Source organism: Chaetodon trifascialis, chromosome 15 (assembly GCF_039877785.1).
Source record: "Chaetodon trifascialis isolate fChaTrf1 chromosome 15, fChaTrf1.hap1, whole genome shotgun sequence".
Taxonomy (NCBI): Eukaryota; Metazoa; Chordata; class Actinopteri; order Chaetodontiformes; family Chaetodontidae; genus Chaetodon; species Chaetodon trifascialis.
Window position 1 is genome coordinate 20183519 of NC_092070.1, and position 10753 is coordinate 20194271.

Consider the following 10753-nt stretch of genomic DNA (forward strand, 5'->3'; position numbering starts at 1 on the left):
GTCATGAACATTTAATGACTTGGCACCAATACGGCGTGAAGAAACAGTACAAAGGATGATGAACAAAGGAGAGGGGAAAATAGGACAACCGCCCCCGTAACACCTGAAGGTCATGAATAATAGGCCATGCTTTAAACACTGCAGTTCTTTTATGTACAGTTAAAAAAAAAGAAAAGAAAAAGCAAGATGGACTTGAATGTAATAAGAATAACAAAGAATGCACAGCCTCTAAAGCTACAATGAAAAAGCCATTCACATTTTCATCATGGGCTCAGGATTAGTTTTGTGGCTTTAAAAAGGGGGGAAAGGGAACCAATGCCGCCTCTGAGGCGACGAGCATCCCTCAGTGCTCTTCAAATGACAGCTTTTTTTGAATGAATGAATTTACTTTGAATGACAGAAGTTGCATTTCCATTTAACTTTTAATGTAATGATGTACTATCTGTTCAAAAGAGAGGCTGTTTCTAAAGAACGTGCTGTGGCTCAGACTGCCCTGATGTTTCATCTGTACTCAGCACTGCAGAGGCTCACGTTGATTAGGATGAACGTGGTCCTTCAAGTATTTGGAACAACCACCTTACAGTCCTCATCAGTCTCCACTCCAGCTTCATCCTGTGAGGACGACACCGGGGACATTATTCATTAGTACTGTAGCGCAAAACACGCACAGATGGAGATGAAGTTCGATTTTATGAGCTCCTTTCACTCACCAGGAACTCCTTTTTGCTCTTAGGATACCCCTCCAGGATTGCATTGATCATGTCTGAGGCCTGAAAGAAACAAAGTTTAAGATTTTTGTGTCTTTGTATGCAATGGATGCTTTTTCAAAACATCTGCTTGTAATACAATCAATCAACTACCGACACTGCAGCTATATATACAGCATACGTTACCAGTCTCTTCCTCTTTTTCCACTCTTTCACGTAGACACTCTGCTCTTTGTAAACCTGTAAATTTAAATATTATGAGCAATGTGCTACCACGCTGTACAGCAAATAGACAACAAAACACAACAGTCGTATTTTCACTATGTCTCTAAGACAGTCTGCTGCATGAATGCATCACCAACCTTCTCTTTCTCTTCTGGCGTGACGTGATTTGTGGCTGACTTTATCTTCTCCAGACGTGCTCTGTACCCAGAACACTCTGCTTTCAGCTCTTGGATCTCTGACACCATTTCCTCTGTTGTCAGGGAGCTGCTGAGCTCCTTCAGCTCTGTGAGCGGAGATTACCCACAAATGTACACAACACGCCAAGAAATACAGTATGACAAAAGCACGGCCCCTTCGGTCTACAGGAGGTTTGTGCGAGACGGCAACATCCGACGGCCTACAGCAGTGCAGACTTCTAATATTTTGGTGCAATGTGAACTTGCAGAGATCAGCAGTGCACTTCACCTGCATCCAGCTGTCTGCAGCTCTGGGTGAGGGTCTGCACCTCTGCACTGAGCTCTGAGATCTGAGAGTCCATGGCCTTCAGGTCTGCATCGTTCACGTCTTTGAACTGAGCCTGTGGGAGAGATTAGCAGCCATCAGTTTCGACTGAAACACGGTTTCAGCGCCTACGTTCCACAGCAACACATTTCAGATGAGCAGACTAACCTGATCAGCAAAATAAATCTTTTGCTTGCCATATATTTTCTCTTTTATCTTCCCCTCCAGAGCTAGCAGCTCCATGGCTTTGACAACTGCCTAGTGAATCAGAAATATGCAGTCAGTTGTGAATTGAAGGACAGACACACACACACACACACACCACTGCATGTTAAGGATAAGCGTTAGTCTCACTGTTTTGCCCAATCCATGCTGTTTTTGTAAATTACTGAAGACATCCTGAGCGCTGTAGGGCCGGTTCTTCTCATTCAGATAGGCCAGGATGAGTGCTGCGCCTGAGGGGGACGGCAGGAGAGTCTGATCATATGAGCTGACTCAAACATTTCTAAGTGGTACTTTAATATAACATTATACTTGTTATACCTCAAACTAAGTCAGAAACAACAGCTAGACTGTTAAGGTCTTCTTTCAAATCTTTTACAGTGCCTCACGGTTAATGGTGCCCTGATATTGTGCTATAGCTAAGTGTTATGGTCTTTGTTTACATGTTAGGTCTCAGTGAGCTTAAGACACTTTCATCACTTGTGAACAATGCAGTTATATTATGTGTAACTTAATGCAATACTATGATTCAAAATGAAACGTGTAAATGTCGAGTCGTTAAATGTCGAGTAACGTAAACGTAAAGGTTTGATAGCCTTCAGATCAGCTAGCTTACCATGCTAGCCATGTAGCTAGCGTTAGTTGTTAGCCTCTTAGCTAAACTTTCTAACTTATCTGTGATATCAAACGATCGCCGTCGCTCGATGCCGCTGTGAGATACGGCAGCTAGCTCGCCACATTCAAAAAACCCCACCCTGACATACAGTTAAACACTTACCGTTGTCTTTCTTACTCATTTCTAACTTTTCCACTCGTTCGTTAGCTTCCCAAACCGAGTTTCGCGCGAAATATACGTCACCGGAAAGATCGTTTATGCATCAAGATGCTTCACAGTAGTAGAAATATCTGCTTTGCTCTGACACATGGGTGTGGACAACCCTCGAACATGAGCTTTTCTCCGTTGATTACCTCTCAAAAACCGTCTCCGCACAATAACAGAAGCTCAACAGATCTGTATCTAATGGCCAAAAAATTAATTACTCTTTTTTATACCTCTGACAGCCAGAGGGTAATTAGGGTAAATACATTTTAAAAAGTAGGACTGAGCCGCAGTCTGGGAAAATTTATTTACGATATTTGACAAAAAGAGCTGAGTGATACCTCTGTATTTTTGGCTGATCTCAAACTGCCAACAGTTACTTCCGGATCCTGGCCCAAAACATTATGATATGATACAAAAATGTAGTTCATGTTGGTAATAAAATAAATACTAAATTTACGGGAATTATTTGGAAATAAAATGCAAACAAGTATAATCTATACAGTGATAGAGAAAAGACAGATCCTGCATATGGTCTATGCATGTTCTATCTAGCATGAAGAGAATAAATTAAGATATAAATGCTCAAATTAAAGGCAAGGTCACACATTACATATGGGCCTACTTTAAGTTTTATTAATTTATTGACTTTAGAATCGTGTTAGAGGACCATCTCTTTGCTGTACACCTTTCACATGAAATAACACCTGGACAGACTTCATTGCAAACATTTTATTCAATACGATTTGCACATCAAAACATATCAAAACCAGGTACAGAGAAGAAAATACACTAATATGCACATTATATAATCAATCTGACTACAGATCACTCGTACTGAGGAACTGACTCTTCATGGAGCAGCAATGAACAACATTCTGGTAAAACTGAGGTTGCCAAACAGTTGAGACTAACTTACGTACAGCCTCAAAATCCCAGCGATTTCCTGCCAGTGCACATTTCTTCTTCTTCATCTCCATGAACGTGGATCCAGCAGTTTTTTCTATTGTGCTAAATCTTTTGCAGCTATGATTTTCCTCTCAAAATAACAATTAAAGAGAGCAATGTGTCTTCCTCTATTAAAACCCCCGCATTTTTAGACTTTTTGATATATGGATTTTAATAAATCTCAACTGTTGCTCGTTTAAGTTTTAAGTGCCATTTCCACTGTTAAGTTGTGACATACTGATATGGTTTGTCCATTGAAAGGAAATCAGGCCGACCAGCACGCAAAAGCCACTTTAAATCATTATATACTAACACTTTTTTTTTAAAAAAAGGACAGAAGGATAACTTTCTACCCCCAATTTTCATGTAAACATGTTTCCCCATGAAAATAGTAAAAGATCCATGAATGGAAGAATATTTTTCTCTCTTAAAAAGTTCAGCATGACTGTCAACTACATGAAATACAAAGATGGTAAAAGAAGAAATGTGTTTAAATATAACTTTTGAAAAAGAAAACACACAAAGCTGAGGGCTCATTCAAGGTATTAAACATGGACACAATATGTTATTGAGCTGTATTAAAGGGCAGGAAAAATGAAAAAGATCCTAAACTTACTCACACAGGAAAAAGCAGGCAAACCTGGAGCAAACTCTCATAAATACAATGAGCAACAAACATAACATCAAGTGTTCCTCCAGGTCAGGTATCTTAAGACTGAAATGTGACATTCTTGAAAGAAAATAAGCTTCAAAATGTGCATGAAAATGTCTTCATATGTTAAACAGCAGTGGAGTAAAATCATACAGAGAAACAACTGAAACTTCATCATCGAAGAGAATTGCTGTCCAAATCAACAACTGCGGACAAGCGCCCGGAAAATGTTCATTAATGTCTGCAACATTGAATAAATCATCCTCTGACAGATCGCAGCCACGTTACTTGTGACGGAAAAAACGATTACTCATAAAACTAAAGGAACTTGAACCTGTAATGTTATTCTATAATGTTGTTATCAAAGCAACATGGCTCAGCTCAACCAACAGGAATGTCATATTTGGTCCCATGTTAAATAGCCCTGTATGTGTCGACCTCCAGGTAGAAAAGATTGTGTGGGCACTGCTGTTCTTTGTGTAGTCACTAACGAGTACCCCTTTAACTTACGGGTGCATAAACTCCCAAGACTGCAACAAGGCTCAATAATGCTGGTTTATTTCATGTCTGAATGTGTGTTATTTTCACTGTTGCGTTTCCTATTGCTCAGCCTACAAAGTAAAAGTTTTCGGGATGATCGGGGTTTCAAAGTGCAGGAGAAACAACTTTGAAAAGATAGAAAAAATAAAATACTTCACAGTGATAAACTGATGCCAATCAGAAGCGGGGCTGCTGGAACCTAAAATCATCTCTGTCACACACACACAGACTTACGCTCACACACTCGCACGCATACACACACTTACTTAAACCTTACTGCGGTTTACCCAGCAGGCTAGACAAGAAGTTAGACCCCTGGCTCTCTCCCCGTCTAGTACCCCCTCCTCCTCCGAGGGGATCCAACTGGTTCAGTTCAGACTGATCCAGCATTTCAAAGTCCTCTCCGTCCAAGTCTGTGTCCAGCTCGGAGCTGGACTGCTTGCGGTAGCTCCGGTGGGCCCCGGCTCTGGGAGGGCCTTCTCTGCGCTGGCTAGCGGGAGGCCGAGGTTGCATCGCCCCCATCAGTGCCGCCTGGATCATGTTGCTGGCGATGACTCCGGCCAAGTCTCCGGTCAAATCAGAGGCACGTGGCAGGCCGCTGAGAGAGAGGTCCGCATCCAGATCCTCCTGGTCTGAGTCCAGATGAGCATCTACATCCAGCACTGAAGCTCGGTGACTCGCTAGGCCGGATGGGCCCAGACTGGGCAGACCTATACTCGTATCATCGTCATCGTCCATCAGAGTGGCATCGGGGTTTATGGAGGGGAAGTCTGGGAGGTCTTGAGCAAAGGATTCCTCAGCGTCACTGTGTCTGTCAAGATCTGAGCCAAATACAGAGAGAGACACTGTGAGAGACGAGAACGCGCTAGAAAAGAAAAGCACATCTGCAACACCTGCACGCTTACCCTCAGAGCCCTCTGTGAGCGGCGTCTGGCCACGTGATAGGTTAAATGTTCCATTGTCAGTGTAGGACACCTCAGCATCAGAGTGCTCCGAGTCAGTCAGAGCGAGTTCCTTCGCAACAACAGCATCATCAAACTACGAAAGACGGCAGATTCAAAGGTTAAAAGTTGTGTCAAAAGCTTTTCAGGTAGATAAGATATCATCTCCATGGGGAAATCTGACTTTCACTTGAACAAACTTTCACTATTGTCTGCAAACTTTCTCTGTGTAGTTATATTTTCTCTCTGCTCTCAAACCTTCTGTGGATTCACTACACGTACACACACACACAGGCAAAAATAAAGAAGCACATGATGGGAGCAGCACATCATGTGAAGTTCTTAACCCCAACAGGAAGTGGCTCAGATGTGCGACCGTAACTAACACTGAGCTGAAATACTACAATAAATACACCTACGGCTTTCATAGGTATATTTTAACTTCTACCTTACAGACTGAGAGTTTTACTTTAAGTTGCAGCGAGTACTCAACAGTCATTTCCTCAAAGAATAAACAATTTAGACAAGCTTAGACATGTCTCTCTACACACATCATCATCATCATCATCGGCGTTGATTGTGCACACTGAACAAATGTGAACTAACTTTGGATTTAGGGGCCTTAAGTGCAGCACTACTATGTGAGAGCACAATGTGAAGAAAGGCGTTCACACATGAATTTTGTGACTATGGTCCTGATGTCTACTGGACCATAGTCATTAACATCAATGTCAACAAAATTAGTGACAGAATCGTTAAAATACTGGGAAACTTTTGAAGTTAAAGAGACTTACAGTTGGGCAGAAAGCAGCCAACTCCTCCTCACTGTCACTGGCTTCACCTGAGGCTGCACCACCAATGGGCCTCCGCAGGACTGCAGAGCAGATCGTCGGTTACTAAACTCACTGGGAGAGGAGGGAAAACTAACTTTTGCTGTACTACTTACACTGATTATCAATGGGCTTTGACATCATGTATCCACAGCCGCTGAAGTCCAGCCACTGCAGGGCTGGCTCCAGCTTCACGTACACATGCTGAAACCACCTGTGATAGGCTGCCAGAGGGGCCAGGAGAGTAGCCAACACTGGAGGGGAGGAAAAGAGTGCTCATCATTGTAAAAGAAGGAGATTCTGGTGTGGTTGTTTAGGACCTATGGTAAGAAAAAAAGCTGTGCTCGTATGTGCTCTGTGCAGATTAGCTTCAGTAGAGCTACACACACAGTGAGGCAGAGGGAGCAGCAGGGAGTTAACATGTACAGTACAAGCTGCTGTGGATTGTCTCAGACGTCAGCGGCCCCCCCCCCCCGCCAGCCTCTCCAGGCTGCACTGGCTGAAGGTTAGGAGATTAGCTCGGTCTCAGTATGACCGCCTTAGCTTTCTGCTTGGCTCCCTTCGCTCCTTCCTTGTGCCTCATCGCGGCTTTAATCACCTCACAGCCCGGGCCGTGGCACTGAGGCCTCGCAGATCTGGTTTCACCACCCATGCATTTTTAATTAGGACCAGTCAGGATGAGTCTCCCTGCCAACAACGTCCTGCTAAGGAACCTGGATCTGTACTTAGAACTGGTTTCACCTCTGGGACTCACCAGCAGAGTAGGAGAGCACCAATCCAGGAATGTAGCGTCCAACCACAGCCAAACAGGTGAACACTCCACAGGTCAGGATGCAAAACTGACACAGAGCAACAGCACACAGGGAATCAAGTCACAACAATCAATCTAATAATCACCATAATTAGAATATGGGATGTGGAAATCACATGCATGTATATTTCATACTGTGCGTGGTCCTCACCTTGCCAGGGTTACATCGTTTGTACTGCACCACACGGGATGTGAGGACTGCTGCACTGACCCAGGCCTCGGCCATGTGGTGGCACAGTTCAGGCACGCTGAGGATGCCGGGCTGCACCAGACCCCAGCTAGAGAACAGAAAATCATTAACACCTTCATCTGCTTTCTGCTTGTACCTTTATTACTGCTGAATGCTGGCTGGCGGTTACAGTAACAAACCTCTCATTTTCTGCTTCGTCCAACTTTCTGACTGTGGAGAGAAAGAAAATCCATCAGTTTGAGAAACAGTACACGTCAATGCCACATATGCAGAGTGTATAATGCAGAAAAAAGGAGTCCAAATTGTGTTGCACATTCTTCTTAAGCTTGTCTCTACTGCTTGACCTTGTACACTTGGTGTGTAACACACGTTCACAAACAGGTTTGAGAGATTAACCGTTCAGGTGTAATACAAATCACTTGCAATGTCAAGAGTGTATGGCCGCTGACTGATCCACTCACAAATTACTTGTTGCAATCACTATAAACTGAGGAATGACCCAAGGTATAATTAATGCGACAAAGAAAGAAAAGTAGAGGAAAAGCCCCCATAAAAAGCAACTTGTAGCACCTCTAATCTCCGGCCAGATCTTATTCCTCCAGGTGTCAACACAGACAAGCACAGCCAGACCAGAAGCCAGCAGGAACAGCAGGCGCAGCGAGGTCAGGGCGAAGAACCTGGAGGAGAATAAAAACACAGCAGACACATGACCAGACAGTACGTCTAATGCCTGTTACCCCAGGAGAAGATGATAAACAAATAATACAATACAGCAATTTAGTCCAGAATTCGCGACACCACAAAACCTTTAGTCACAACTCAGAAAAAAGAGAGTTATCCCACCCTTTGGTGTGTGCTACACCCTCGGATGGTATTTACTGTAATATAAAAAGAATGTAGACTTGACAAATGAGGCAAGTGTTGTCACAGGTGTTGCTTCAGGTGGTTTCTCTCTTCGAAGGTGTGTTCGCGAACTGATCTCACTTCCCAGGGCCTGCACAATCCCATAATGTTTCAGATCACAAGACTTCAAAATGTGTTGACCACGACAATGTTACTGGATTCTGCCAATCAGCAGTTAGAGATTAACCTAACAAAGACTCTGTTGGCAGAACAGGGCATATTGGTATTTGGGGTAGCAGTGCAATTAGCAACAACAGTTCTGTTTTCCTTTGGGTGCTTTAAGAAGGAAAATCAAGACACCCTCAGTGACCCACAGTCGGGGGGGTGGGGGTGGGGGGTGCTCATATTGCCTCCTCACCTCCATGTGACTTGCCATTGTCACTCATGCATTAGTATAGGTTGTGAATGCATCTCTTGGGGCAGAAACTATCCTGCATCACTGAGCGTGTGCTGAAGCACAAGTAAAAGGGAGGCCGGACGAGCAAACGCACTGGTCTAATCGAATGAAGGCTGAGTGCCTGAGCTCCAAAAGCAGGTTGGCCAGGCCGGCTGCCCCCGCCTGCGTCCCAGGTCAGTGATTCTTCCCATACAACAACATCAAGGTCGCCTAATTTACCCCAAACCCGACCCAGTCCTACACTTTCTCCTACTGAATTCTCCTGTTCTTCGTTTTTAGTGTTTCCTGTTTAACCACTTTGTTAGTTTAGGGACTTTAACCTCATGTTAAAGTCGTAAAACTGAGGCATGTAACAGTGAACAGACACATGCTTTGAATTTGATGCCTTATTTGCTGCACCAAAGCCACGGACACATTAGAGCCGCAAGGAATAATCGATTAGTTGTCCACTATTAAATTTGTAATGATATATTATCTGGTTTCATCAATCTTCTGTGACAACAACCTGAATATCTTTGGGTTGTCGACGGACATATTTCACCATTTTCTAAAATTTTATAGCCTGTGCAACTAATCAACCAATTGAAAAAAATAACCAACAGATAAACTGAACATGTGAATAATGGTTTGCTGCAGCCCTGGTACAAACAGACACATTTACAACTCAATGACCTATAAAGTGCAGATTCAACCTCAGTTTGCAGCCTCCCAAAGTCACAGAAACAATGAAATTTGGAAACCAAATATATACCACACAAACACACAGTTTGGTTAGGAGCAACACGGGAGTGAAGGTAGAGGAGTCTGCAGGGTTTGTCTATAAATAGCACCACTAGCCAGCCATCTGTGGTGTCTTCAATTGACAGGTTGCATTGTGTAAAAGCGCCAGCTGCTTGCAGTCACGCTGGCTTTCCCCTAATGACCAAACAGTCTCTGTATTGTCTGCATGAAGGCTGCTTTAACACTGAAACAACCAGAGAAAACAGAAATTTGCCATCAAAGTGTAGGTGACTAAGTTTACCTAACATCAGCTGAGACTCACCAAAACACAACGTTGACCACAGTGTAGAGAAGCACACACTGAAAGGGTCTTTCCCAGACGAGGACGGACTGCAGGTAGGTCAGGACGCGCTCGTAGGGCCCCAACCTGGACTGAAGGGCAGCCTTGACAGCCCGTACCTGACCGTCTCTCTCGCTGGAGCAGGGTCGACTTCGCAGGCAGACACTCGTGCTCTGTTTGGCAGAGCAATCCCCCACGGATGCGTCTTCCATCGCCCCAGTGTGCGCCATCTTAGCGTCAAGCGTCGGTAAAGAAAGCCTGCGAAATAAAGACTTGAGTTGAAACAGGTAAACCGCTCGGTAAGGGGCACCACAGCGCCACGGAGCAGCTCCGCTCACAACATCGACTAACTAACCGAACGCTATGCTAACGGAACTAAGCTATCAGCTAGCCACCCCGGATGAATCATCGTGTCAGCGTCTAACAGTAAACATCTGCCCATAACTGAAGCAACCATGTTATCAATGACGACACGAAAATATTTCATTTGACAATAATATGACACTTACTATTTTGTCATTTTTGCGGGAATGTGGCGCTGTCTTCGGAAACTGACAATATGGCGTAACTTGTTTTTCTGAGCCCTCGGCAGCCCAATCACAATCCGCACGAGCCCCTGTGCAGTGCTGCGTTCAGTGGAATGGGAATCATTCACTTTGTTTACTTTAAAAATACATTGACAAACAAATCAGCAAGCCAACGGAACATTGACGCCTTCAGTCTTTTAGGTCTAAATATTTACGTTTCAGTTTTCTTTTTTTTTCTCCTTTTTTTTGTTGTTTATCCTCCGTGGTTTTGAATGCCTTTGCACGAAACAAATAAAGTTGAAAACTATACATAAATTTTTGTTTGAATGTTCCGTCCTTTTCCAGTTTGGTATATAGTTGGTTTATGTGCAATACGAGAGTGATACATTATTTTTTATGTATCCTAAATCTGACACTTTAAAATGTCAATTAGAAACACAAGTCATTAAATGCAACAGAGCACTGACTACACAAGGACT

The 10753-nt window shown here is 43.6% G+C and overlaps 2 protein-coding genes across 2 annotated transcripts; both read right to left on the reverse strand.

Moving 5' to 3' along the window:
- Positions 1 to 98: 98 nt before the first annotated feature.
- psmc3ip (PSMC3 interacting protein) lies at positions 99 to 2485 on the reverse strand. Its single transcript, XM_070982085.1, has 8 exons — positions 2434 to 2485; positions 1788 to 1888; positions 1602 to 1691; positions 1398 to 1509; positions 1070 to 1215; positions 894 to 947; positions 711 to 770; positions 99 to 612 (listed from the first exon to the last, which is right to left on the reverse strand). Exons 1-8 carry the CDS (start codon positions 2450 to 2452, stop codon positions 556 to 558), a joined length of 639 nt encoding a protein of 212 aa, XP_070838186.1. The 5' UTR covers positions 2453 to 2485; the 3' UTR covers positions 99 to 555.
- Positions 2486 to 3192: 707 nt separating this feature from the next.
- retreg3 (reticulophagy regulator family member 3) lies at positions 3193 to 10381 on the reverse strand. Its single transcript, XM_070980945.1, has 10 exons — positions 10257 to 10381; positions 9730 to 10005; positions 7958 to 8064; positions 7567 to 7597; positions 7349 to 7475; positions 7141 to 7225; positions 6503 to 6640; positions 6351 to 6430; positions 5521 to 5653; positions 3193 to 5436 (listed from the first exon to the last, which is right to left on the reverse strand). The coding sequence occupies exons 2-10, from the start codon at positions 9975 to 9977 to the stop codon at positions 4889 to 4891; spliced, it is 1497 nt and encodes a 498-aa protein (XP_070837046.1). The 5' UTR covers positions 9978 to 10005; positions 10257 to 10381; the 3' UTR covers positions 3193 to 4888.
- Positions 10382 to 10753: the final 372 nt, after the last annotated feature.